General features: G+C 46.0%; 1 protein-coding gene across 1 annotated transcript in view; it reads right to left on the bottom strand.

Moving 5' to 3' along the window:
* LOC111158070 (elongation factor Tu GTP binding domain containing 2) overlaps positions 1-26,813 on the bottom strand; it is a 41,286-nt gene that overhangs the window by 9,187 nt on the left and 5,286 nt on the right. The window contains exons 3-14 of the mRNA XM_022519886.1: positions 21,287-21,452; positions 19,939-20,017; positions 18,399-18,474; positions 17,846-17,911; positions 17,040-17,075; positions 13,998-14,088; positions 12,741-12,823; positions 9,813-9,979; positions 7,329-7,453; positions 3,246-3,309; positions 2,777-2,867; positions 961-1,096 (exon numbers count right to left, since the gene is read on the bottom strand). Coding sequence (XP_022375594.1) covers positions 961-1,096; positions 2,777-2,867; positions 3,246-3,309; positions 7,329-7,453; positions 9,813-9,979; positions 12,741-12,823; positions 13,998-14,088; positions 17,040-17,075; positions 17,846-17,911; positions 18,399-18,474; positions 19,939-20,017; positions 21,287-21,452 — 1,180 coding nt within the window. The remainder of the gene's footprint in view (positions 1-960; positions 1,097-2,776; positions 2,868-3,245; positions 3,310-7,328; positions 7,454-9,812; positions 9,980-12,740; positions 12,824-13,997; positions 14,089-17,039; positions 17,076-17,845; positions 17,912-18,398; positions 18,475-19,938; positions 20,018-21,286; positions 21,453-26,813) is intronic.

The following is a 26,813-nucleotide window of genomic DNA, read 5'->3' as shown; positions in this document are numbered from 1 at the left end:
AGTTCCGTGGAACTCAGCAGAGAAAAATTTTCAAGTATCTCTACCAATCCACAATCTTACATTGAATATAAACACTCACTGAGCACTTACACTAAGTAAGTACCCCATCTCTTTAAGATCTACTTAGAACAATCCCTAAATCGGTTCTTTCCTTTTGGGAAACACTGCACACGTTTCTGTTCTATACATGTTCCTGTTTTTCTAACAGCTAATGAGCCACGCCAGAGAGGACCTCCGTTAGCACCCCGCGGAAGGCAGATCTGTTTTCAGTGGGTATCTCCTAGGTTGGGCTGATGGCCTGCCCAGAATGAACTACTAGAATTATGCCCTTGGAGGATTCAGACACCTAATTCCCACCCGACTCAGAACCAAGAGACTGCTGAGGGGGCCCTTAGCCATTGCCTTTTCTGCCTCCCTTATTTTACAAATGAGAAATTGAGTCACCGAAGAACTGGGGGGCTGGCCCAGGGTCTCACCACATGGAAGGGTCAGGAACATAACAGGAGCAAGACTCAGGTCTTTTCCTAACCAGGCTGGGGCTTCTTCCACTGAGGCACCTGCCTTCCGTGTCACTCAAATAGAGAAGACAGGAGCTCGGGGGAAAGAAATCCGAGCCGGGTGCTTTCCCACTACTTCATATCCCTCAGGAGTCTACCTTCCTGACGGGCCCCTGGCAAAAACACTAGAACCTCAGAATCTGCTTCCCCATCTCCTTAATTTGCATGCTCCTCCTGGTAAGGAAATATAATTGCTTCTGTTTCCCAAGAGAGAGTCCTTGGTACCGTCCACTGAAGAAGAGAGCTGGGAGAAAATCTGGGTGCCGGGTATCCCAGCCTGCAGTTTATTTACAAGAGCCTCACACCTCTGAACACCCCTGTGGGACGAGGAAGAGCTCCGTGTGACACCTGTGGCAGAACGTGACGATGGGGATGGGAAAGGGGCCGTGAGCTCTTCTGTTACCTGTGAACTCGCCGAAGAATTTTTTGCAGACCAGCCTGAGCAGGGGGCGGATGTTCAGCTTCAGTTCCTCCTTGGTCAGGTGAATGCCAAGCTCGTCCAGAGTCCTGGGGAGGCTGGTGTCCACGTCACCCACCACCTGTGTGGGTACGAGACATGTCAGCTGCAGTGACAGCCCTAGTGTGGTGCCTGCTACCAGGGAAGGCCAGAGGGCAATTTGAAGGGTCAATGCACTAAGTTCTCTTCTATAGGAAGAGCTCTTGGCAAGGACAACCATTAGGTTCCAGGGAAATCTTCGGTACCTTCTCTTTAAACCAACCCCGGGTGAAAAGGGTTTGGTTAAATGCCCACACCAGCCAATAAACCTGGACCTCTCAAACGGACCTTCAGTGCTGCCCCCTGGTGTCTGCAAAGCAGCATCTCCTCAAACTCAGGAAATCCCTCACCCTTCCCTATTTTAGAGACTTCTCCAATTGAGAGCATCATTGCACTGGAAGGAACCAAAAAAGGTAACCTAGCAGTCCATCCACTGGTCGGGCAAAGCCAAGCTAAATCATTCTCAACAGACTCAAGGTCTCTACTGAGACAGATTCTATAAATTTCTTTTATTAATCCATTCCAGTCTGACTCAAGATACTAAGCATTTTTCAGCACCAATAAATTTTAATCATGCTATTTTGTCTTGTTGTTGCTATGTTCTACTTTTTTTCAGTTGGAATGGCCACACACATTTTGTGTATGTGTATGTGCCCACTGTGCACTGGGCTTATTAAACACTGGAATATTTTATAACTGTCTTGGAAAAAAGGTCTATGAAAATTCCCATACAATGTCACTCTTTTACTTCTTTCTTCTGCCTTTTAGGTAGCACAAATTCACGCAAATGCAATGCTATGCTCTTTTCTATGAAGCATCCCATGGGTTTTTTTGTTTTTTTAAAAGATTTTATTTATATGACAGAGAGAAAAATCACAAGCAGGCAGAGAGGCAGGCAGACAGGGAGAGGCAGGCTCCCTGCTGAGCAGAGAGCAATGCGGGGCTCGATCCCAGGACCTGGGACCATGACCTGAGCCGAAGGCAGAGGCTTTAACCCACTGAGCCACCCAGGCGCCCTGCATCCCACATGTTTAACTACATCTTTACCACTGTCTGATGGATCCTTTCTTCATTTTTTCAGGTAAGCTCTATGCCCAACACAGGGCTTGGACTCATGACCTGGAGATCAAGAGTCGCATGCTCTACCCACTGAGCCAGCCAGGGGTCCCATGATGCATCCTTTTCAATTTGACAAACATCACATACATACATACCCACAAAAGTCATTAAAAGCTAGCTCATAAGCCATTCTGTTAATGGATGCAAAATACTTAAATCATTTGAGATGTACCATAATTCATTTAATCTGATTCTCATTGGTAAGCACTTATTTCCAGTTTTTTTTCCCCTGGTGTTGTAAATAATGCTTTAACGTATACATTATATACATTTGTTAAACCTGGAGGACTTTCTCAACTCGATCTGTAAATCGTATCCCCACAACTGAAATTAATTCTCAAGCGTAATAATCTTTTGAATACAAACTCTTTACACCAATTTCTCCAGAGCCTTTTCCTTCTTCTGTATCTTTCCTCTTCACTCTGAATTCAACAGCATCTAGAGGACTATATTGTTCTAGATCGAGAAGACTGGTGATCAACTACCCTCCTACTTAGTGATACGAAACTGAGCCGGTTTATGGGTAAGGGAAGTGTGAGTTCACTAGCTTTTTCACCTCATGCTTATGAGGCCAGACCTGAACAAGGCGACCTGACACACTCACCTGAGCGAGGATCTTATAAAGGGGCTCCAAGATAAACTCCACAAAGCTCCTCTGGGAGCTGCTGGTTGGGGCCTTTTTGGTGAACTTTCGTCTAAAGAGGAAAAAACAAGAGTTATGGGTGAGCCAGCAGGGAGAAGGCATGTCACCGATCCTAAGGGCATATCTCCTAAAAGTTCTGAATCTGAGCAGGGTCAAAGGGAAGGAGTGTGTATGTGATTATAACATTTCCAAAGAGAGATTCCTGAGAGGGCATATGGTTCTGACTCGCACGCACCCCTGAACTGAGCTGTGAACGTCCTCAAGAGGAACAGCCTCGTTCTGCTAAGAGCTCATGAAGCCAATCTACTTATAGGAGGCAGGATCATGGCTTATAAAAATGTAGGTTTTAATCTTAGGAACTCTTTCTCTATCCCCACTTCCTGGGAAAATGGATTCTCCCTCTAGAGAGTCATTTCCCCACTCTACTTACGTTTTGGGGTTGAAATAAATGTCACCCCAGAGTCTTTTAGCAAATTCCTGGTAGTTAATGTCACCTGTAAGAGAAGACATACGATTATAACCTGCTTGAGTACTGTTTGAAAGTCTGTTTCAGGTGTGTAAGTGGTTTACAGCTGAGGAATTCTAGCATCTTCCTTTCCAAGGTCTCGACATTTCCTTCTACCAGGCAGGCAGACAAGGATAGGACTGGCCCAAAGTCAACAAGACTATGCTGGAGCCAAAACGAGCACCTAGATGGCTCTCCATGTCTAGCAAGCAAAAAACTGAGCTATGGACAAGGGTACGGTTTATACTCTTTCCTGCAAGAAAACAGGCTCAGCTGTTCACGTGTTATACTCTGCAAACACTGTTCCTTCTAGAAGTGGAGCTTAATGGCTCCCTCATTCTTCCTGGATCTACAGAAACTCTCTGTGGCCAGTCTCCCTGCTGCAGTGCCATGCTGAAGTTCTGACTAGCCCTAAGCTTCTGGAAGGCAGACAGCCAGTCCTCTGGAGAGAAAACACCAAAGCCAACCTTCATCTCATCTTCTACCAATTAATCTTTTTAGTTTGACTGTAACCCTTAATCCTGGTCAGTCTAAGCCAAGCAATGGGGCCTTTTAAAATTCAATATCTTCTCAGTCAAGGGCTCTTGTAACAAAGTCAGCTGGATCACTGACGTCACCAACTAGCTCCCGAGTATTTCTATCCAGATGTCAGACTGTTTCCTCTCACTCGAGATGGCATACAGGGAATTCATCATCTTTTCCCTAAAGCTACGTTCCCCTTCAGACTGTTCTCTCTCTCAGGAGGCCCCTTGGCACTTCAACCAAGTTCAAAATCTGTTTCTTCCGCACTTTGTTGATTACCAAGTTCTCCCCTTCTTTCCCCCATTAGTGAAGCTCTCTCCTCTGCACCACTGTATCTATTACACACATAGCATAGCACACTCACGCAGAGCACACTGACAAGAACCAGGCCTAGTGTGCTACAGAAGTATAATAAACGCTCACTGAAAGAACGGGAGGACGGCTCTCCAACCCATCTCCTCCTTTTCCATCTCACAGATAACAGGAAACCAGTACTCGCAAGCCTGTATCTGAATATTGGTAGAAGTGTCTAAGTGGGTGTTCCTTCCTGCACCCTCTCCTCTCTCTGGTCCACCTTCTATCAGCTTTGCCCATGTCAGCCCACCCCAATCTTTATCTTCATTTATTAATTTTTTAAACATTACGTTGTGGCATTTTCCCCATTTATTTTATTTTTTTTTTTTAAAGATTTTATTTATTTATTTGACAGAGATCACAACTAGGCAGAGAGGCAGAGAGAGAGAGAGGAGGAAGCAGCTCCCCGCAGAGCAGAGAACCTGATGTTGGGCTCGATCCCAGGACCCTGGGATCGTGACCCGAGCTGAAGGCAGTGGCTTTAACCCACTGAGCCACCCAGGCGCCCCTTCCCCATTTATTTTATACGTATATCTTTCTTAAGCAGGTTGTGAGGGAGAACTTGGATCTTGGGAAACACATACAGCCCCCAGGATACTACAGGGGCTGGGAAAATGGCCTGGGGACATGAATTTCATGTCTTGTTTGCTTGAGATGGCCTGGGGAAGGAAGCCTCGGGACACAGGAGGAGATGGGGTTCTGTCGGGACACAGGCTTCTGTCCTGCCCAGAAGCATTAATCTTACTCGAGGACTTCTGGGGTCTGTGTGTGAACAGGTGAGGGAACACGGTGGAGGGAATGTTGTCAAAGCACAGAGTCAGGTTTAGGTCGGCCACCGTGCAGGAAGTCTAGCTCCTGGGAAAGGAGAATTAGTTGAGGTATTGATTTACGCAAGAAATCTTCCCCGGCCCCCTCAGAGCATTCTCTGAATGTTTGGCAAAGAAGGGTCAGGGCCGCAAGCTGGTGCGGGGTAGCCTGGTGAGGGTTCTGCCCCTCAAGGTTAAGTTCAGCCCACAGCCGATGCATGTCCCTCTAGCAAAGGACAGGCTCTGTCTGCAGGTTTAAATGGTTGACTAAACCGAAAGAAGAAGAGTATTTTGTGACACGTGCGTTCATATTCCACGGGTCATATGTAAAGTTTTATAGGAACACGGTGACACTCGTTCACTTACATATTGTCTACGGCTGCTTTTGTGCTCTGTCAGGGAAGTGAAATGGTGGTGACAGAGACCATGTGGCTACAGCACCCCCAATCTTTAATAGCTCCCAACTGCCTAAAGGATAAAGTCAAAATTCTTTTGTCGGGCATTTCAAACCCTCCTCGATGTGGTCCCACCCCTGCCTGCCCACAGTTTTACTTCAACTCTTCTCCTTGGTGAGATGGTCCACCAATGTTAAAGCAGGCCATGGGTCCAAACCACCTGCCTCTGGGCCTCCTTGCCCAACACTGCGAGTCTGGGATTCCCAGCTCCCTACTCTACACCTGTCCACCAAACCCCATCTCCTCCTGCCCAAGCTGATGCCATACACTGCTGTTCATCACTCTGTGGGTTTCTGTCTACCCCCTCTTAACTAGGACAGGGCATCAACTGTGGCAGTTCGGTGTGATGGGAAAAACCCCCAAGTTGATTCTAGTCCCCAACCCATCAGGTTCTGTAACCCTGGGCACACTCCCATATATGAAATGAAAAAGAAGGATTCAGTGATCTCTGATATTCCTTCCAGAGCTAACTTTCTAGAAGTCCATGTGTGGTTTTTCACGATGACGTCAAGAGCCCCCAGCTGGCTGCTCTGTAAATGAACAGTGTGTCTGAGGATGGGTAATACTCTCCGGAGGCTTAGGGCCATTTCCACTCAGGAGCTGAACCATTAATACATGGTAGTTACAGAAACGGTCTTTGCTTCCCATGCTGATATAAGGAACACTCAGAAACCTATAAACTAGAACCCTCCTCAGAGGGGTTTCATTAACAGTCCATCTATTTCCCCCCGTTCCAAAGAGCCAGCTACAAACAACTAAAATATACTCCTGACGATAAGGCAGTTAAGTTACAACACATCTATCTGTACCCTGGAGCCACAGGCAATTACGGAAAATAATTTTTAGAAATGAATTTTAATAAAACAGGCAAATGCTTATAAGCCACTGCGGAGTGAAAATCTATCTTGCGTTATTATATATTTTATATGTGTTCTCTCTCTCTCTATAAAACGTGATCTCACTTACGTAGAACACTACACAGAGAGAGCGCTGACAAATGTCTGAAGCACTTACCATAATGAAGTTAAGGGTAGATTTGCTTTCTGGATTGGATTTTACTGTATTTCTCAGTTTTCTACAGTGAGGACGCGGTAAATACGTACATATTTTAAAGAAGAAAGTTGTATTTGCCCATTTCTTTCATAAGAGCAAGAGAAGGACTACTCAGGAGAGAAGAGAAACACTGGAGCTCCAGCGCCTGTCAGCTCAGTCCCGCTCCCAGAGACTCTCCTCAGCTCTCAAAATGGGGTGATCAAGACCCCCTAATGGGGCAGAGCATTCGACCCTCAGGACATGGTTGTTATCATCGGAATCTGAGGGAAATGGGAGGCCCAGAGGCAGAGAGTGCCAGTCTCGAGTTGGGAAGCAGGTCCCAGGGCTCTGGCGTCAAGGCTCCTGGGACCTGTAAAATCATTCGGCTGGGAATCCCAGCAGGCTGAGAATCCAACATGAGCTCTCCGGTAGGCCTACAAAATGTCGATGTGCCGACATACAGTCAGAAAGACAGAGGGAAGCACACTCGTGAGAGATCCCACCTCTGAGGAAGAGGTCTGAAAGGGCTGCGTGGGCACGGATCACTCCTTCCGGACAGTATCTGTCTCACAAGGGGAGAGATTCCTATTCCTAAAACGAGCTCCCCCTTCCCCCACTTCTTCCCCAGGCACCTTTATCTTTCTATTCTGTAGGAACCACTTAGCCAAAAGAAAGGATCTAGGGGCCAAAGAGAGTGACAATAATGGTTGTGACAGTAACAGTTGATAAGCTGCTCCCCCAACAGGGGACGCCGGCATGAAGCCACTTCCGAACTCTTCTGCAGGAAAGGCGCACAGGGCTTCGGGGAAGCTGGGAGGCAGACTGCCAGCGGAGCTTACCGAAGGTGTCAGCATAGATCTTGGCAAAGGAGCCCAGCGTGAAGCAGATGCTGTACTGGGAGCTGGAGAAGCAGACGTTGCCCAGGAGTGGGGAAAGGATCAGGTTCTCATCGGTGGAATACATGCTGAAACAGAGAGAGTCGTGAGTGCAGAGCCAGGCCAAGCAGCAACACCGACACCGCGCAGGGGTCCCACCACTCAGGGTCCCAGCCTCTCTCCAGCCCTTGCCCCCGGCACGCACTGGCATCACACACTCAGCTTTGCCAGCGGCCTGGCCCAAGAAAGTGACACGGTGGAGTCGTGCCCTAGCTCCCAGTAACGAGCTGATTTCCCAGAGCCGGTAACCTCATGCACGATCCTACGGAAGTTAACCACACTGGACAGACAAGGGGAAACTTGGAGGTCAGAGACAAGCTCTTGGAAAACAGGAAATCAATCTAACGTGGAAGAGGAGTGCATTTTGGAGAAATCTCAATTTCACAAATACAAACAGACATAAACACTAGAAATGGATAAATAACAGAAGATAAGGATAACTTTGCTCCCCACTCTAATTACCCTGTTCTTTATTGTTTTGTTTGGCTTTGTTATACAAATGCACATTAAAATTTTGTCTTAAAAGCCATGCAGAAGCCACAGCATCCCACGTTCACTGACGTTTAAAAGAAAACCAGCTGAACACAAGAATCCAATCCATAATCCTAGCCTTACTGACAGATTGTTCTACGGAATTTCTTTCTTTTCAGATTTTATTTATCTATTTGACAGAGACAGTGAGAGAGAGCGCGTGCGCACACGAGCAAGGACACAAGCAGAGGGAGGGGCAGGGTGAGGGAGAGGGAGAAGCAGCCTCTCCAAGGAGCAGGGAGCCTGATGTGGGGCTCAATCCCAGGCCATAACCTGAGCCAAAGGCAGACGTGTAACCAACTGAGTCACCCAGGTGCCGTTTTACAGAACGTCTTAACTCATTTTATTATTATTTTTAAAAAGATTTTATTTATTTATTTGAGAGAGAAAGAGAGAATGAGACAGCATGAGAGGGGAGAGGTCAGGGAGAAGCAGACTCCCCACTGAGCAGGGAGCCCGATGTGGGACTTGATCCCCGGACTCCAGGATAATGACCCAAGCTGAAGGCTGTTGCTTAACCAACTGAGCCACCCAGGCACCCAAGGATTTAGAGGTGAAAGTACTGGCTTATAAAGAGCAGTTCCCGGGGCGCCTGGGTGGCTCAGTGGGTTAAAGCCTCTGCCTTCGGCTCAGGTCATGATCCCAGGGTCCTGGGATCGAGCCCCGCATTGGGCTCTCTGCTCAGCAGGGAGCCTGCTTCCCTTCCTCTCTCTCTGCCTGCCTCTCTGCCTACTTGTGATCTCTGTCAAATAAATAAATAAAATCTTTAAAAAAAAATAAAGAGCAGTTTCCTACCTATTCCACCGTCTCTCAAGTTATGCTCCCCAGAAGCAACTGCTTTCAACTTTTTTTTAATAATTTTTTTTAAAAGATTTTATTTATTTAATTTATTTATTTGACAGACAGAGATCATAAGCAGGCAGATCATCCCACTTTAACAGGGATACATAAAGATGTCTAACATTTCATTTTGGGGCTCCTGATGTTATGTTAGTCTCCAGTCATTCTTAGCCCTTCTGGGGCCAGGGAGAGGAGATCGCTGTTGAAATTAGGACTACATACTGAGGAGGTTCCTGAAGGTAAATCTGTCTCCAGCCATGTCCCCAGTCCTTAACTGGAGAGGTCTTCCCTCAAAAGGACAGCTTTGTCCTGGGCCCTTGGAGGGGCCTCAAGAAGTCATGCAGTCCATCTGTCAGCCTGCAGATAAGACTGTGGTTAGGATATATTTAACCTATTCTTCCAAGTCACCTTGATACCGCATTCTAAGGTCTCCCAGCGTCACTCATACTTGTTAATAGAAGCCCGAGATGCATCTTGCTGAAAAGCAACCAGGGCCGCAGCAACAAGAGCCAACAGTTCCTTCATTTACTGAGTCTGCGTTAGAAGGTAACAGCAGCTAACGATTCACCGGGCAGGTCCTGTATGCTAAGCAGTGTGCTCAGTGTGTTGCATCAAATATCTAACCAGCTTCTTAAAACATTCCATTAGACAAACATTATTATATTCCCCTTTCACAGAGGTGGAAGCTGAGGCTCTAGGAGCGTAAGTCACTTGCCTAGTAGGTTTACACACTTGGTATGGGGTGAAAGTGAGACCAGCTCTAGGGGCCCAGGTACTAAGCACGATGCAGAAGTGAACATGTGTCTTCAGCTGCATAGCTGGTGAAGGCCCAGGGTCAATGAGGCCAAGGGTGTCGAATCAAACCCTAAAGGAACCTGGAACATGCCCAGAGCCTGGTCCAAAAAGCCTATTAAGCACTCCCAAGAGATCAGCATTGCCTCCCACGGGTGTTCAAGGTTAAGACTGATAAAACACAGAGCTCCCGAGGACGGGAAAGCCATGCCTGGGGTCCTATACCTTATGAGTCCATTGACCTCATCCACGATGTGGCGCAGCTTGTAATAAGCATCGGTGGGAGGCAGCTTCAGCTCCAGAATCAGCCGGTCAATCTTGTTGATGCACACAGTGACCGCCAGCCTCTCCTGCACCGCGTGCTTGATCAGCCGCTCTGTGTTCAGCATCACCTGAGACACACAAGGCCCAGAAGGTGGTGAGAAGAGCAAAATGGGCAGAAAAGTCCAGAGCAAAGCCAAAGAGGGTACTATCAGAAAATATGAAATAGGAGGAAAAGGGGACCTGGGGAAATAGATTGTTGGGTGGAAGCAGAGGGTATGTTGGCCAGAGGCTGATTCAGGACCTTGAAGAGGGCACCTAGCGACAGACAACCACACAAATGATGCCGGGAGCCGGGTCTCTCAGGCCTGGAGAAGGGGTGGAGCCAGGCCCAGGGAGCCCTTGGGGTGCTGGACGGAAGTGCGGGTATTATGATCAACACACACTTTCTTCTTTTTTTATTGTTAATCACGTTTCCTGTACATGTGCAGAAACTGTTATGGATGTGTGCGGGGATGCACTGCCTGTATTCAGTGAAAGGGTCTAGAAGGAATGGACCCCAAAGCAGTGAACACATCCTGACCTTTATTTCTAAATACTAGTCCCCACTGTAAGGAGCCAGAACTCCTTTAGAAACAGCTGATTCCAGGATTGGGGCAGAGAAAGCACAAAATGAGTCTAGAACATCTTTTTATGCCTAGAGAAAGGAAGTACTTGAAAGAAGATGGGACATGTCAAAAAGACAAAGAAGCCAACCTGAAGGAGCTCTACCTAACTGAATCTGGGATAGGCAGAGTATCAAGATATGGATAAGGGTATCAAGTAAGGATAGCAGTGGAGTATAACCCACCGATGAAATAAAAATCCGTGTATCCATACTGACAATAAGTAAACAAATGAGGGAGAAGGGAAAGTTCTTCCTTAAAACAGAATTCCAACCAAAAAATATAGAAGGAATAATAAAAGTTAGAAAATCACCTTGTACAACTACTATGGAAATAAACTAGGAATGATATATGGAAGATACAACTTCGGGCTGGCTCAGTCGGTGGAGGGTGTGACTCCTGGTCTTGGGGTCATGAGTTTGAGCCCCGTATTAGGTGCAAAGAGTAAAGAAATGTGGAGCACCTGAGTGGCTCCGTTGGTCAAGCTTCCAATTCTTGGTTTTGTCTTAGGTCGTGATCTGATGAGTCATGGGACTGAGCCTAGCATCTGCCTCTGCACTCAGTGGGGAATTGGCTTGAGATTCGCTCCCTCTGCCCCTCCCCAACCTGTATCCACTCTTTCTCTCTCAAATGAATAAATAAATGTTAAGAAAAAAAGTAACATGGACGCCTGAGTGGCTCAGTTGGCTAAGTGGCTGCCTTCAGCTCAGGTTACGATCCCAGGGTCCTGGGATCAAGTCCCATGTCAGGCTCCCTGCTCAGTGCGGAGCCTGCTTCTCCCTCTCACTCTGCCTGCTGCTCCCCCTGCTTGTGCTCACTTGCTTTCTTTCTTTCTTTCTTTTTTTTTTTTAAAGATTTTATTTATTTATTTGACAGACAGAGATCACAAGTAGGCAGAGAGGCAGGCAGAGAGAGAGAGGAAGGGAAGCAGGCTCCCTGCTGAGCAGAGAGCCCGATGCGGGACTCGATCCCAGGACCCTGAGATCATGACCCGAGCCGAAGGCAGCGGCTTAACCCACTGAGCCACCTAGGCGCCCGCTCACTTGCTTTCTCTCTCTCTCTCTGGCAAATAAATAAATAAAATCTTAAAAAAAAAAGAAAAGAAAAAGAAGAAGAAAAAAGTAACAGATGATAAAACTAGCACGCAAAGTTTGGAAAGGAGAATGTATATACAGACTCAAGAAAAATCCCCACAAAGTATTTATTACTAAAGGGAAAATAGTAACTTTACACTGGGGAAACCTGGCAAACCCACCTGAACCGAGCGACCAAAGTTAGTATCACCAGTAATGGGATAAAGAGACACCCAGGGCCTCCTGATGTGATGGACTAAGAAGGACACAACTATATTCATGTAGCATTCCTGCCAAAAATAACCTAACGTAATCATGAGCGAGCATTCAGCAAACCCAAACAGAGACATTCTATAAAACAAATATAGCTTACCCTCTTCAAAAATGCCATCACAAAGGACCAAGAAAGGTTACTGAACAGTTTCGAATAAGACTCAGAGAGATACGGGGACTGAATGCTAGCCAGCATCCTTGATCAGGAAAAAAAAAATTCCATGAAGGACACTACTGGGACAGTAAGATCCAGAGAAAAAGATCTATATAATATATTCTATCAGTGTTAAATTCCCTGATTTTGGTAATTGTATTTTGGTCACATCAGTGAATGTCCTTGTGCAGGCACGTGTACAGAGAAAGAATTACAAAGCAGATGAGAGTGCACTCCCTGTACCGTTTTTGCAACTTTTCAGTAAATTTGAAATTATTCCAAAATGAAGCTAATTAGGAAGGTGGGGGGGAAGCAACTCTGGCTCCCTCTGCTGGCTATCTCATCAACGACAACATAAACAGGATTAGCCAAATTACCTATCTTTCAATTTAGAAATATACAAGACATCTTCGGCCTTTTAACTCCAGTCTCTCTAGTTTCGAAAAGTGCATTAATATTTAAAATCAATTTACATGAATATACTTGCCTCCTTCTCTTTTAATTACATTTGTCATTTTATTTTGGGTCCTACCATTCTGAGCCTCACTGAACTGGGAGTGAGGGACTCACACTGAGAACTAATTTTGAACTTCATATGCTGCCTTAATTTCGGAGCAAACGTGAGCCTTAATCCCACAGACTTGTAATCTTCTCTGATTACACTCTGGGCATTGGGTGGGGCAACCCCAACAGGGAGGAGGGGTCATAAGAGTAGAGGCAGACTCACGCCTTCAGCGGCATCAATGAACAGGACAACTCCATCTGAGATGCGCAAGCCAGCCGTGACCTCATCAGAAAAATTCACATGTCCTGTAAGACAAATACCAAGTAAGTCACTACCCGCAGGATACCAGGATGAGGCACAATTAACGTGTAGGAGGTCTGAGGGAACACTGCAAAGCATGTGAACCCCCAAATATGCCCTTTCCCTTCTCCCCAAGGCTCCCTGCCACGTATAAAGTTCCACCAGTTAGAGTCACATGCTTGGATTAAACTTTCATACAGCAGGTCCCCAAACATCAAAAGAACAAAGTGCTCTGTATGCCCGGGAGGACATAACAGATCGACATTCCTACACCAGCTTCGTCTCAACAGCAGTCAGCAGAGTTCTGCGGGGGCACAGGACAATTCAGAGGCAGGAGAAAGAGCAAGAAGGGCCTGGTGCACCGGAGACAATTCCTGGCAAGGTGCTGCTGGTGGCGGACAGAGGCTGAGAGGTATCAGGGCCACTGGGCGCCTGAGGGTGAGAAGGTCAGTTTGTCAAAACTCCAATGTTTCTATTTAAAACTCTGCCCCGATGGGGCGCCTGGGTGGCTCAGTGGGTTAAAGCCTCTGCCTTTGGCTCAGGTCATGATCCCAGGGTCCTGGGATTGAGCGCTGCATCGGGCTCTCTGCTCAGCAGGGAGCCTGCTTCCTCCTCTCTCTCAGCCTGCTTCTCTGCCTATTGTAATCTCTGTCTGTCAAATAAATAAATAAACAAAATCTTTAAAAACAAAAACAAAAACAAAACAAAACAAAAAAAACTCTGCCCCGAGTTGATCCTTTCCCTAAGATGAAGACAGCGGCAGCCACAGGGCAAGGTGTGCTGCTCCTGCGGTGACCTGTATGGGCACTACCAGTTGGTGTGCTGACTCCATGGCCTCCTTCAAAAGACTGGGAGTGCCTGAGGCCAAGGCCATGTCTGACTCACCCTCGTTAGCAAGCGCCTAGCACGGGGCCTGACACGCTGAAACGAGTAAATGAATGAGGTTTAAATATTTTAGAGCAGAGCAAAAAGAGGAGCGAAATAGAAAGCCTGGTGCACAGTCCCTGCTAATTAGCTAGTCAGAAGCAAAGGAGACTGAGGAAAACGGAAATTATTTCAATAGAAGGAGAAGGGAAGGGAACATAAATGCAAAGATGAAATGCTCTGTTCTGTGCTGGAAAGAGTGAAAGCACAAAAAACAAAGAGGGTAAGGTTCTGATAGTAAACGGAATGTCCTACCTGGAGTGTCCATGATATTGAAGAGGTAAGATTTTCCTTTGGTATCTGGCAAGACCACCGTCACGGGAGTGCTTTTGATGCCAACACCTCTCTGAAAGTCACAAAGGCAGAGATGTCAAGACTGTGTCCTAGACAAGAGGGATTCCTTCTGCTCTTGGGGCTTGCCAGCTGCGAGTAAGTTACACTGACCTCTCTCCTTGAGTGGCCTCTAACCAGAATGGCCCTTGAAGATGAAATATCTTGGTATTAAACATAATTTTTGCGGGGGTTTGGTTCAAATAAAAAAAAAAAGTAAAAATAAAAATGAACAAGCAAGTAAAGCAGGATTAAACCTAACAGAGAACCCAGTGTCCTACAATCTTAACTTCATACACAGTTAACAAAAATAACTGAAGTATCAGGGCGCCTGGGTGGCTCAGTTGTTAAGTGTCTGCCTTCAGCTCGGGTTGTGATCCCAGGGTCCTGGAATCGAGCCCCGCATTGGGCTCCCTGATAAGCGGGGAGCCTGTCTCCCACTCCCTCTGGTTGTGTTCCTTCTCTCGCTATGTCTCTCCTCTGTCTAATAAATAAAGTCTTAAAAAACAACAACAACTGGGGCGCCTGGGTGGCTCAGTGGGTTAAAGCCTCTGCCTTCGGCTCAGGTCATAATCCCAGGATCCTGGGATCGAGCCCCACATCGGGCTCTCTGCTCAGCAGGGAGCCTGCTTCCTCCCTCTCTCTCTCTCTCTGCCTGCCTCTCTGCCTACTTGTGATCTCTGTCAAAAGAAAATAAAATAAAATCTTTAAAAAAAAAAACAAACAAAAAACAACAACAACAACTGAAGTATCATGTAAGTAAAAAGACATCCTGGGCATTTAAGGATTTAAAAAAACACGTACCCTTTCTGCCGCCTGTGAAAAAGCTTGTGGTGGGGGGGGGGGTCCCCCCACCGCCAGCAAAAAAAGCAAGTTCTGAAGTCTACCTTGACTGCACCCACCCTGCGGAAGATGGAATCATGAATGCCTCTAATTTCGAGCAATTTCTTCAAAAGAGAATGAAAGTGAATGGCAAAGCTGGGAATCTTGGTGGAGACTGGGTTGTAACTATTGAAAGGTGCATGAGTAAGATTACTCTAACTTCTGATGTGTCTTTTTCCAAAATGTATTTGAAATATCTCACTAAAAAATATGTGAAGAAGAAGAATCTACGGGACTGCATGCAGTTGCTAACTGCAAAGAAAGTTGCGAACTGTGTTCACTTCCAGATTAACCAGGATGAAGAGCAAGATTAAAACGTATTTATCGGAAATATCTTACATGAATTCCTGATTGAATCTTGGGAATCAAAAAAAAAAACCAAACCAAAACAAAAAACCGACTCCCTGCAACACACATACATATATAAAAGCTCTAACAAGGGGGGCTCCTAGCCGGCTCAGTCAGTAAAGCAGGAGACTCTTTACCTTGAGGTTGGGAATTCAAACCCCACATTGAGTGTGGATATTACTTTAAAAAAGGGGGGGGGCAATCTATTAAAAAAAAAAAAAAAAAAAAGATAAGGGCGCCTAGATGACTCAGTTGGTTAAATACCCAAATCTTGATTCAGAGTTGTGAGCTCAAGCACAGAGTGGGGCTCTATGCTGGGGGTGGAGCCTACTTTAAAAAAAAAAAAGTGTTGCTTTTTAAAAAAGATTTATTTACTTATTTATTTGACAGAGAGAGAGAGAGATAGATCACAAGTTGGCAGAGAGGCAGGCAGAGAGAGAGGTGGAAGCAGGCTCCCTGCTGAACAGAGAGCCTGATGCGGGGCTCGATCCCAGGACCCTGAGATCATGACCTGAGCCGAAGGCAGAGGCTTATTAACCCACTGAGCCTCCCAGGCTCTCCCCCCCCCCCAAAAAAGTTTTAACAAGAAATAAGTGTTTAAAAAATCTAGCCAAATATATTAAAAAACAATAATAGCTAACATATGTTGATTGCATGTCATAAGCCTGCACTGTTCAAAGCTCTTTTCGTAAACCACAGTTACTAACTTGAGCTCTCCATATGGTGATTTAAGAAAAAGAGACAGCAGTAAATAAAGGAGAGAGGAAAGAGAAGGGTTAGAGAGTAGGGGAAAGATCCAGATGGAAGAGGGACCCACCAGCTGGAGTGGGAAAGACGGCGATGTATGCTCACTGCTTTACACAGCAGAGAAGCACAAAGACAGAGGAACGCACTCTCAAAGAGAAGTTACTCCTAGCAAGAAATCATCATATGGATGGAATCATCGTACAGATTTTTAGAATGATGTTATTTGGGGCGCCTGGGTGGCTCAGTGGGTTAAGCCTCTGCCTTAGGCCAAGGTCATGATCTCAGGGTCCTGGGATTGAGCTCCGCATCGGTCTCTCTGCTCAGTGGGGAGCCTGCTTCCCCCTCTCTCTGCCTGCCTCTCTGCCTACTTGTGATCTCTCTATCAAATAAACAAAATCTTAAAAAAAAAAAAAAAAGAATGATGTCATTTAAAAAATTCTGTTGTGGGGCGCCTGGGTGGCTCAGTAGGTTAAAGCCTCTGCCTTCAGCTCAGGCCATGATCGCTTCTCGGCCTTTTGGCTAAGATCAAGTGCAGCTCAGGCCATGATCCCAGGGTTCTGGGATTGAGCCCCGCGTCGGGCTTTCTGCTTGGCAGGGAGCTTGCTTCCTCCTCTCTTTCTGCCTGCCTCTCTGCCTACTTGTAATCTCTGTTAAATTTAAAAAAAAAAAAAAAAAAAAAATTCTGTTGAGTTTCTGTATAACTTACAGCATAAATGTAGACATCATCTCTTAGCATTGCCCTACTAAGCCAAATTAAATCCAGTCAAGGGTAGGACGGTCCCTCCACCCACCCCACCACTTGCCTGCCCAGCCCTCTTTTAAGTACTACATCAGGGGATAACTGGCAGAAGCTGCAAGATAAAGAGGTATGAGGTGGGAATGAGAGAGGGTACAGAGCAAACTGTTAGCATAAAGGCTCCCCCACATTCCCTGCACAACTCCTGCTGGGTCCAGTGTGGGGAACAGTCAGACTTCCCCAGGCACACTTACCTCCTGCTCTGTGAAGAGGATGTCAGTATAGCACAGCTTTAAAAAAAAAAAAAAGAAGTGCTGTTACCACCTGACTCCAGACTCCTCTCCCACACAAACCATCAATCACTTTCCTCCACCAACTCCCAACTCAAGGCTTTCTGCCTCAGGAGGACAGATGGAAGACAGAAGGGTATTCTACAGAAATTCTAGACAATAAAACCAGTGCCTCTTAGGTGGAAAATGCTCCTGGATGGGTGTTTTTTTTTGGGGGGGGGGGTGTCAGGGCGGTCACTGAGGACCAGGTATGGCTGGAGAGCTAAATTTTATCAAATGGACTGAATTCTAAAGTGGTAAAGGGAGACACTTGCGGCCTTTATGGAACCCCGCGTGTCAGAACACTCAATCTAGCAGACACGGAGCATTTATTGCGCCGAGACCTGTAGCCATATTCGGCCTCATTCACAGGCATTTAAATTTATCATGGAAACAACAAGGTCCAATTGTATTATATTTATAGAGTGGGCTATACATACCAAGACAGGAAAGAATAGGCTATAAAAGTCAGGATATATCAGAACAGAGGAAAGATCCCAAGTGCAGAACAGATCATCCAAAAATACTGCAGGTTAATATTCTCTACGCTCCTAAGAAAGTTAAAATTACTTTCTTTAAGGCTATGAATAGAGATTACAATTATAAAGCAGCACTTTGGAAGCATCATTATTTATAATGAAAATGGGAAAGTGGAAGGAAGGGGAAGGAGAGAGACACCCCTATATATTCTCAACGGTTCATCCTAAACCCTCCATAGATTTTCTACTTACATCTTGGTCATAGCGCTTCCTGATTTCCGGGTGAGTCTGCTCTATTAAGCAATCTACAAAACACGTCTGAAAGGGAGGAGAAGGTTAAGATCTGCCATACACAAAGGAAAATCTACTCTACCCTTCTCTCAGTGCCCAATATACCACATAATTTAGGGATAAGGAGAGGAAGAAGTGAGCAAGGAGGATTATGGGACAGCAAGGGATTAACACTGAAGCCACAGGATTATTTTCAAATGAAAGATGAAACCTTTCTTGGACAAGCATTCCCCCAGGAAATGAAAACTTATAAAATCAGAGTACGGCTCAATTTCCCCTCTTCTGTCCAGATGTAGACACAAGGCTGGAAGTGGCTTAGAAACAGGCTCCATCTGCTGCTCAGGAAAAGCTAGAATTTCACAGCAGTTTTCACACTAGGCATGGAGCCCCCCCCCCCCACGGAGTCAGGAGGTCCAGCATTGTGGCCTCAAACCCCAACCTGTAACTCTGAGGGCTGAAAAAATGAGCAGGGACAAAGAGAAATCCTGTTCCAAGTAGCTGAAAGTTCTCCCACCTTGCCGTGGTGGAGATGGCCACAGAGGGTGACATTTCTGATGAGTTCTGAGTTATCCATCAGATCTGCCAAGAAACTGAAAGGAGACAGGAAATGAGAAAAGGGACTTTGGCAAAAGCTTCCAAATGCAAAGCGGTGCAAAGGTGTTTCATGTATCTTGTCAGGAACAACTTGCAGACCAACTGGAGAATGCTCAGAGGCAGACATGAATTTCTATATCTACACAGGTCTGGCTTTGGAAACGGAACAGACTTATGTAACACAACCCACGAAATGAGATTTCAAAAGCAAGCAAGAAGAAAAGCGGAAAAAAAAAAAATAAAAAAAAAAAAAGACCAGGAGGCACGCATGCACATACACAAGCCTGGTTCCTTTCAAAATCCTCAGGTTAGATTTGTTCCATTTATGCCTCTACTCTATAAATGCAAAGGGGACTTAAAATTACTGTGAGTTTCTCTCTCTTTTTTAAAAGATGTAAAAAATTTTAGAGATAGAGATAGAGTGTGGGGAGGGGTGGTGAGGAACAGAGAGAGAGGGACAAGCAGACTCCTTGCTGAACGCAGAGTCTGATGTGGGGCCTGATCCCGTGACTCTTAAGATCACGACCTGAGCCGAAACCAAGAGTGGGATGCTAAGCTCCCCGGGGCCCCTCAGCTTCTTTCAAAATTGCCCTCAGAGCCAGTTAACGAAACTTTTCAGAAAACTCCACCTCATTAATGATGCCGAGGAGTTCTAGCTTGATCAAAACCAGCACTGTCTTTCTTGCTTACCACCCACATTAACTCATGGCAAGTCGCCTTCAGAGGACTTTGGCTCTTTGAAACATCAAGCCCACTTTCAAAGATTTGAGATTTTACAAAATAACCATTGAGAACACAAGGGAATCTGAAGCAAGTTCTAAAGACAACTGAAAAGTCGTTTGGAAAATGGCTGAATGTTGGTAGGTGAGCTGAGCATTCGGAAGGGACCCCACTCTTCTGGACAAATTAGATGTCAGTATGTTTAAAAAAAAAAAAAAAAGAAAGAAATTTCATTATCTAATAATGAGTCCCAAGCACTTTAATATATGAGGACTTACAAGTGCATTTCATCAATGAAAATATTTTCAGAAAGCCTGCGGCATGAAGTCTAAAGCCCTCTCTGCATGAATCCACCTACCTGCGCCCTTGTCTCCAAAATAAGGAGTTGTTATATTCCCCAAACTAAGCTAAGCGATCCTACCATGTCAAAATAGGTTCTGGTGGCCCCAGCACTGACAATTACAATCCTCAGTTCTGCCTCAAAGGCCAGCCTCTTTTACCCAATTAAAGAGTTGGAAGAGAAAAGGCTGAGATCTGAATGAGAGCCAAGAGAAAAAGTTAAGATGGGCTTAACTTTTCCAGCAACCATGCATGCTCAAGGAAAATTCTGGCAAATTGTAGGAGAGGATCTTTGCTTTTTTTAGTTCACTACCTACTTCAACCACACACCACATCCCACCTCCACAGAAAAATGAACCCTCACTATTTGTGCAGAGAGGCAGAGAGACCTGAAAACTTACTCCATTTCATACACCGTGACAGGTAATGTCTGCTCCATCAGAGTGAATTTCTTGGTTTTCACCGGCTTAATAATAGGTTCTAAGGGGAAAAGAGTAGTGATGTGCAGGTTGGCATAAAACAAAAATACACAGCTCCATTCCACTAAACTGAGCTTTCATTTTTTTTTTTAATTTATTTACTTATTTGACAGAGAGAGAGAGAATACGCAGGGGAAACTGAGGAAGAAGGAAAAAGAGAATCTCAAGCAGATTCCCCGTCGAGCATGGAGCCTGATGCAGGGCTTGATCTCACAACCCTGAGGCCATGATCTGAGCCAAAAGCAAGAGTCAGACACTCAACCAACTAGGCCGCCCAGGCGCCCCTAGACTGAGCTTTCATAATGTATATGTGACATTAATTTATGTTATTCTAAGGACTACTCATAGGTTGAAACAAGTTCTGGAAATGCTGTTCAGCACAAGACAGTGAAGGATCTGGAACTGGGGACTGAGAGATTTGGACTTCACTTTGTGGAGGAAGGGAGAGGGACTGGATATAGGCTGAAGTTAATGTCAGTTCAAAACCTCTCCTCCCATTTATAAAATCTAACCACTTCCCAGAAGGTCAATGAGAAGGATAAAAGAAGTAGAAAATCGGCACTATGAGGACTGGTTAAAGGAGTTAGGATTATTTTGATGGAAGAACAGATCACACCAGAGGGAGAACTTAAAAACAGTCTTGAAGTTGGGGCACTTGGGTGGCTCAGTTGGTTAAGTGTCGAACTCTTGATCTCAGCTCAGGTCTTAATATCGGGGTCGTAAATTCAAGCCCCTTGTTGGGTTCCACCCCAGGCATGGAGCCTACATAAAAAAAACAGGGGATGCCTGGGTGGCTCAGTCAGTGAAGAGTCTGCCTTCGGCTCAGGTCATGATCCCAGAGTCCAGGGATCAAGTCCCACACTGGGCTACCTGCTCGGTGGGAAGCCTGCTTCTCCCTCTGCCTGCCGCTCCCCCTGCTTGTGCTCTCTCTTTCTCTGACAAAGAAATAAATAAAATCTTTAAAAATAAATAAATAAATACTAAATACAAAACAAAAACCAAAAATCTCAAAACAAAACAAAAATAGTTTTTAAGCACCTAAACAGATATTCAGTAAATAAAAAAGTAACTCCCATTTGCTTCGTAATAAGCTATGAGTTGTACTGAATATTAAAACAGGGTGAAAGGAAGCTCAATCCAGAAGCAGTACCAGAAAGTAGTAGAGAGAAACGCATCAGTTCATTCACTGACCTCTCAACACTGCCGACGGCCATGACCTCAAGTTCTAGATTCCCTCTCACCTCTCCCAGCCCACCGCCTCCTGACTCACCGGTGAGAGGCTGGGTGTCTTCCTCCTGAACAATTGTCTCCACTTCGGGGCCGTACACCTCCTCGGCCGTGGGGTAGTACTTCTTGTCCTCGTGCAGCACCACCTCCATCCCCGGGTGGTCCTCGTCATGGTCTCCTACGTCATCCTCGTCGTCATCGTCATCCATCTAAGAGCAACAGAGGGGACAAGGTCAGGAGAGGTGCGTGCCCTCCCTTCTCGGTGACTATGTTGTACGAGTTAAGAGCGATGGCTCCTCAGGTTGGACAGCTTCTTATTTTGAGTTCTGGGCCAAAGAATCAGCAGGGCAGGTCCTGCTCTTGTGTGGTCCTTCACGGTAAGCCACGGCTACTGCCAGCAATCCTGCTCCAAGCCAGCCCCTTCTTTAAATGTGGGTCACTGCTCACAAGTGGATTGGGATTGGGGAAAAAAAAAATGGCTTATCATAGCATATCCTTTTTTTTAAGATTCTATTTAGTCCTTTGACATATAGAAGGGAGAGAGATAGTGACAGACAGAGCACAAGCAGAGGGAGCTGTAGGCAGAGGGAGAAACTGGCTCACTGTTGAGCTGGGAGCCCAAAACAGGCCTTGATTACAGGATCCTGAGATCATGACCCACGCTAAACGCAGATGCTCAACCGACTGAGCCACCTGGGCACCCCGAATGAATTCTTTCTACATATTCCTGCCCCTGTTGAATACCCGCACTAACATGGCATGCACTCACAAGATGGCGCATTTCCCGGTGGGAAAGCACAGCTGGAAAGCAGGTTTTTGTAAAGGACTTTAAAACACCTCCTTGTAAGTGAACCATGGTCATAAGCAACACTGAACGAAGCTATGCCCTCTTTTGCCAAAGAGTCCTTTGAATAATTAAAAGTGGCTACTACACCACCTTTTATGTCCTAAAACATCCTGTTTTTTTCATTTATTCAACAAATACTTTTTTTTTTTTTTTAAAGATTTTGTTTATTTATTTGACAGTGAGAAAGAGACAGTGAGAGCGGGAAAATGGGCAGGGGGAGTGGGAGAGGGAAAGCAGGCTTCTTGCTGAGCACAGAGCCCGATGTGGGGTTTGATCCCAGGACCCCAGGATCATGACCTGAGCTGAAGGCAGAGGCTTAATGACTGAGCCACCCAGGCACCCCTTAACAAATACCTTAAAAAAAAAAAAAGACTTATTTATTTTTAGAGAGTGAGCAAGAGTGAGCAAGCAGGAGGAGGAGCAGAGAGAAGGTGAGGGAGAATCTGAAGCAGATTCCATGTGAAGCCTGACACGGGGCTCGATCTCACAACCCTGAGATCACTTGTGAGACCATGACGTGAGCCAAAACCAAGAGTCAGAGCTTAACGGACTGCGACACCCAGATGCCCCTCCACAAATACTTACCGGGCACTTACTACATCCCAGGCACTGCTCTGGTATTAATACAGCAATGGAAAAAAAAAGGTGATGACATTTGAATGAAACTCTGAAGAAAGAGAGAAAGCTCTACAAGTGGCTGAGGAAGAACATTCTAGTTGACTGGAACAACAAATGCGAAGGACCTGGGCCAAGGGGATTAGCAAGAGCCAGGATGAGGAGAAGAGCAGAGAAACATGAGAGTCCTTAGTGAACAGAACGCAGGTGATGGATGAGGGCACCGGGAGCGAGTATACTGAGAGGAGAGGTATGCGGAACGGAGTCCTTGGGGTCTGCTGACACTCAGAGGTCAGGGAGATGAGGAGGCCGCAGAAGCAAAGACGATGAAGGAATGGGCCAGGGAGAAGGAAAACCATGGGGTTCCATGGAAGCTGATGGAAGAGGGGATTTTAAGGAGGGAGTGATCAGCCAGGTCAGACACTGCGGACAGGTCAAGATGAGGACAGGGCCTGGGGACAAGGTTACTGGTGACGCTAACAAGAGCAGGTGCTGTGGAACGGGAGAGGCAGAGGACAAAAATGGGTTTGAGAGGATGTGGAGACAGTAAGTATCAAAAACTGTTTTGAGTGTGCTGCAGTAGGAAGCAGGGCGATAGGAAGGGGGCGGATGTGGGATGAGTTCAGAGAAATACTGACACGCCCGTATGCAGACGGGAATGGTCTAGCAGAGGGAAAATTGACACAGGAGCAGGGGAACTGCCGGGGTGAGTGTCTGGTGCAGGTGGGGAGGGATGGGACCTAATTTCTGGTAGATAAAAACCTAAACAGATCATCCCTACAAACAGGAGGGAAGACAGATGGCACAGATGTAGGGAGGCGGGTGGAGGTACTGGTGGGAGCCCGTTTTCCTTCACACAAATCCCAGCATGTCAACTGCTTTCTTAAAAAGAACAGAAAACCCTCCAGTGGTGTGTTGACCACCACTACCTCCTCCGGTCCTTACGCTCTTCTTCAATTAACACGGCCTGACATTACAGTAGTTCCTGGCTTAGTCATACATATGCCACTGGTGGGGGCCCCAAAACAGCTATCAAGCCAGTTTCTTCCTGCCCCACACTGCTGAATGCATTTTGCAACTGACTGTAGGATTTTATGCAATAATTTCCAACTACCTGTAATTACTTCTAGCTGAGTGTCCTGTCAGTAAGTCAAACGTGGCCAGCCTAAAATAAAACTACGTAAGCATCTTTCTCTCATTTCTGTCTGTTAATAACCAGTGTTCTGCTAATTATCCCACCCACCCCAATTTCTCCCCTCCAACTCCAAACCTGTGCAGCCTTCCACTGTGATGAGCTCCTGGCCTCATGACCCTTTCTTCGGTAAAGGAAGGGTCCCAGCATCTTGCTTTGATCATGTCACCCCTTCCTCCACGTTCTCCAGCCAAGGCCTTCCAGGGTCTGGTCCCTCCTCTTGAGCCATCCCCCAAGGACCAACTGCTTTGGCAATTGGGAGGAGAAATCTTTTCCTCTTAACATACTACCTCTGGGCCCCTGGTCACTGCATGCCTTTCGAGAATGTCCTTCCTTCTCTCCTGTCTCCATTATCAAAATCCTGTGCAACTATTTACTTGTATATACTTCAATAAAAAGATGTTTATAGGGGCACCTGTGTGGCTTAGTCAGTTGGGCTCTGCCTTTGGCTCAGGTCATGATCTCAGGGTCCTGGGATCAAGCCCCACGTTGAGCTCTCCACTAAGCGGCGAGTCTGCTTCTCCCTCTCCCTCTGTGATCTCTCTTGCTTTTGCTCTCCCTCAAATAAACAAAATCTTTTTTTTTTTTTAAGTTTTTTAAGAACATCCGTGCACCCTGTGTGGACTGGGAGGCTATAGGAACTCCCATTCTGCCGGGAGGAGTATGGACTGATGCTGGTAAGCTGAGGCACTTAGTAAAAAACGCTTAATTAACTATAAACACATTAAACATGGACACGACCCTGTGATCAGCAACTCTGCTTTTGGGAATATAACTCAAAGACGTTTTCATGTGGTGCAGAAGGGACGTATCTGCAAACATCCATCCACTGCAGTGTTATTTGTCGTGAGGGAAGGTGACAGTGGTGGCAGGTCACCCTGTGTCCATAGCTGAGAGAGTACTGCACACCAGGGATGACCGAGCAGCAGTCAGATGCCCGACCAGACAGACATGTGGCACCAGAGATGGACCTTAAACCGCATCACTTGCCACGGCTGGGTGGCAAACATGAGAAGCAGAATGAGGCAGACAAGCCGACCCCTTACACTACTTATATCAACAACGCAATCGTTCACATTTGGTAGCTCATACACACAAAAAGACACACACACACACACATACTCTACAACAGTAATTCGTGAGAAGGAAATACAAAGGCATTAATAAGTTAACTACACAAGAGCAGAACCCTGCACTAGTGACAATACCGAGGAGCAAGAACCAGAGTGGGATGAACTCAACACTCGGTACTGAGGTGAAAACGTTTACACAGGGCCCAAGCAGTCCTTTTCCTTTACAGGGTATCTTTTTTTACCAGCTTTAGTAAAATAGAATTCACATGCCACACAATTCACCCATTTTCAAGGCACAATTCAGTGGTTTTTAGTACATTCTGAACTGTGCAGCCATCACCACAATGTCAGACTGTCACCCTAAAAAGAAATCCTGTACCCTTTGGCCATCACTCCCCAATTCCATGCCCCAAAACGAAGGCAACCACTAATCACTCACTCCACTTCCTCTCCCTACAGATGTCTACTCAGTCTTCAGTTCCACTGGGAATGGCACTCCCTCAAGATACTTTCTCGGTCACATCAGCCAAGAATGATTCCCCCCCTTACTAGCTATTACTACAGTAATAGTTAAAATGATCTGAATGGGGCACCTGACTGGCTCAGTTGGTGGAGCACAACTCTTGCCTTAGGATTTTGAGTCCCACATTGGGTGTGGAAATTACTTAAAAATAAAATATTGGGGCGCCTGGGTGGCTGAGTGGGTTAAGTCTCTGCCTTCCACTCGGTTCATGATCCCAGGGTCCTAGGATCGAGCCCCGCATCAGGCTCTCTGCTCAGCAGGGAACCTGCTTCCCCCTCCCTGCCTGCCTTTCTGCCTACTTGTGATCTCTCTCTGTCAAATAAATAAATAAAATCTTTAAAAAAAAAATAAAATCTTAAAAAAAAATAAAGTAAGATAAAATAATCTAAATGGTACTTGTCCTTCCCTGCTTTATACTTAAATTTTTTTTGTACTTCATCTCCCCTGGTGAGCAGTACGTTCCTGGAGGGCAGAGATAGTGCCTTGGCTCTCAATATCGTGATTCCTTGGATACAGGGATTACAAATGTTAAGTGATTGCAAATATTTATTTATTTATTTATTTATTTTTAAAGATTTTATTTATTTATTTGACAGAGAGAGAGAGATCACAAGCAGGCGGAGAGGCAGGCAGGCAGAGAGAGAGAAAGGAGGAAGGAGGCTCCCCGCTGAGCAGAGAGCCCAATGTGGGGATCCATCCCAGGACCCAGGGATCATGACCTGAGCCGAAGACAGAGGCTTTAACCCACTGAGCCACCCAGATGCCCCGATTACAAATATTTAATGAATGAATTTATTTACTTAGCCTGGAATTCAAGTATGTTGAGATCACTTTGAATTTAGAGTTTTTAATCCAGTGTGTTAGCTTATGTCATGTGTGAAATTTTTTTTTTAAAGATTTTATTTATGGGGCGCCTGGGTGGCTCAGTGGGTTAAGCCTCTGCCTTCGGCTCAGGTCATGATCCCAGGGTCCTGGGATCGAGCCCCGCATTGGGCTCTCTGCTCAGCAGGGAGCCTGCTTCTCCCTCTCTCTCTGCCTGCCTCTCTGCCTACTTGTAATCTGTGTCTGTCAAATAAATAAAATCTTTTTTTTTTTTAAGATTTTATTTATTTATTTGTCAGAGAGAGAGAGAGAGAGAGCGAGCGAGCACAGGCAGACAGAGTGGCAGGCAGAGGCAGAGGGAGAAGCTGGCTCTCCACAGAACAAGGAGCCCGATGTGGGACTCGATCCCAGGATGCTGGGATCATGACCTGAGCTGAAGGCAGCGGCTTAACCAACTGAGCCACCCAGGCGTCCCATAAATAAATAAAATCTTAAAAA

Source organism: Enhydra lutris, unplaced genomic scaffold (assembly GCF_002288905.1).
Source record: "Enhydra lutris kenyoni isolate GAN:26980312 unplaced genomic scaffold, ASM228890v2 scaffoldscaffold57, whole genome shotgun sequence".
NCBI lineage: Eukaryota > Metazoa > Chordata > Mammalia > Carnivora > Mustelidae > Enhydra > Enhydra lutris.
The sequence above is the reverse complement of the archived record's forward strand: the minus strand, read 5'-3'. Positions and strand labels throughout refer to the sequence as shown.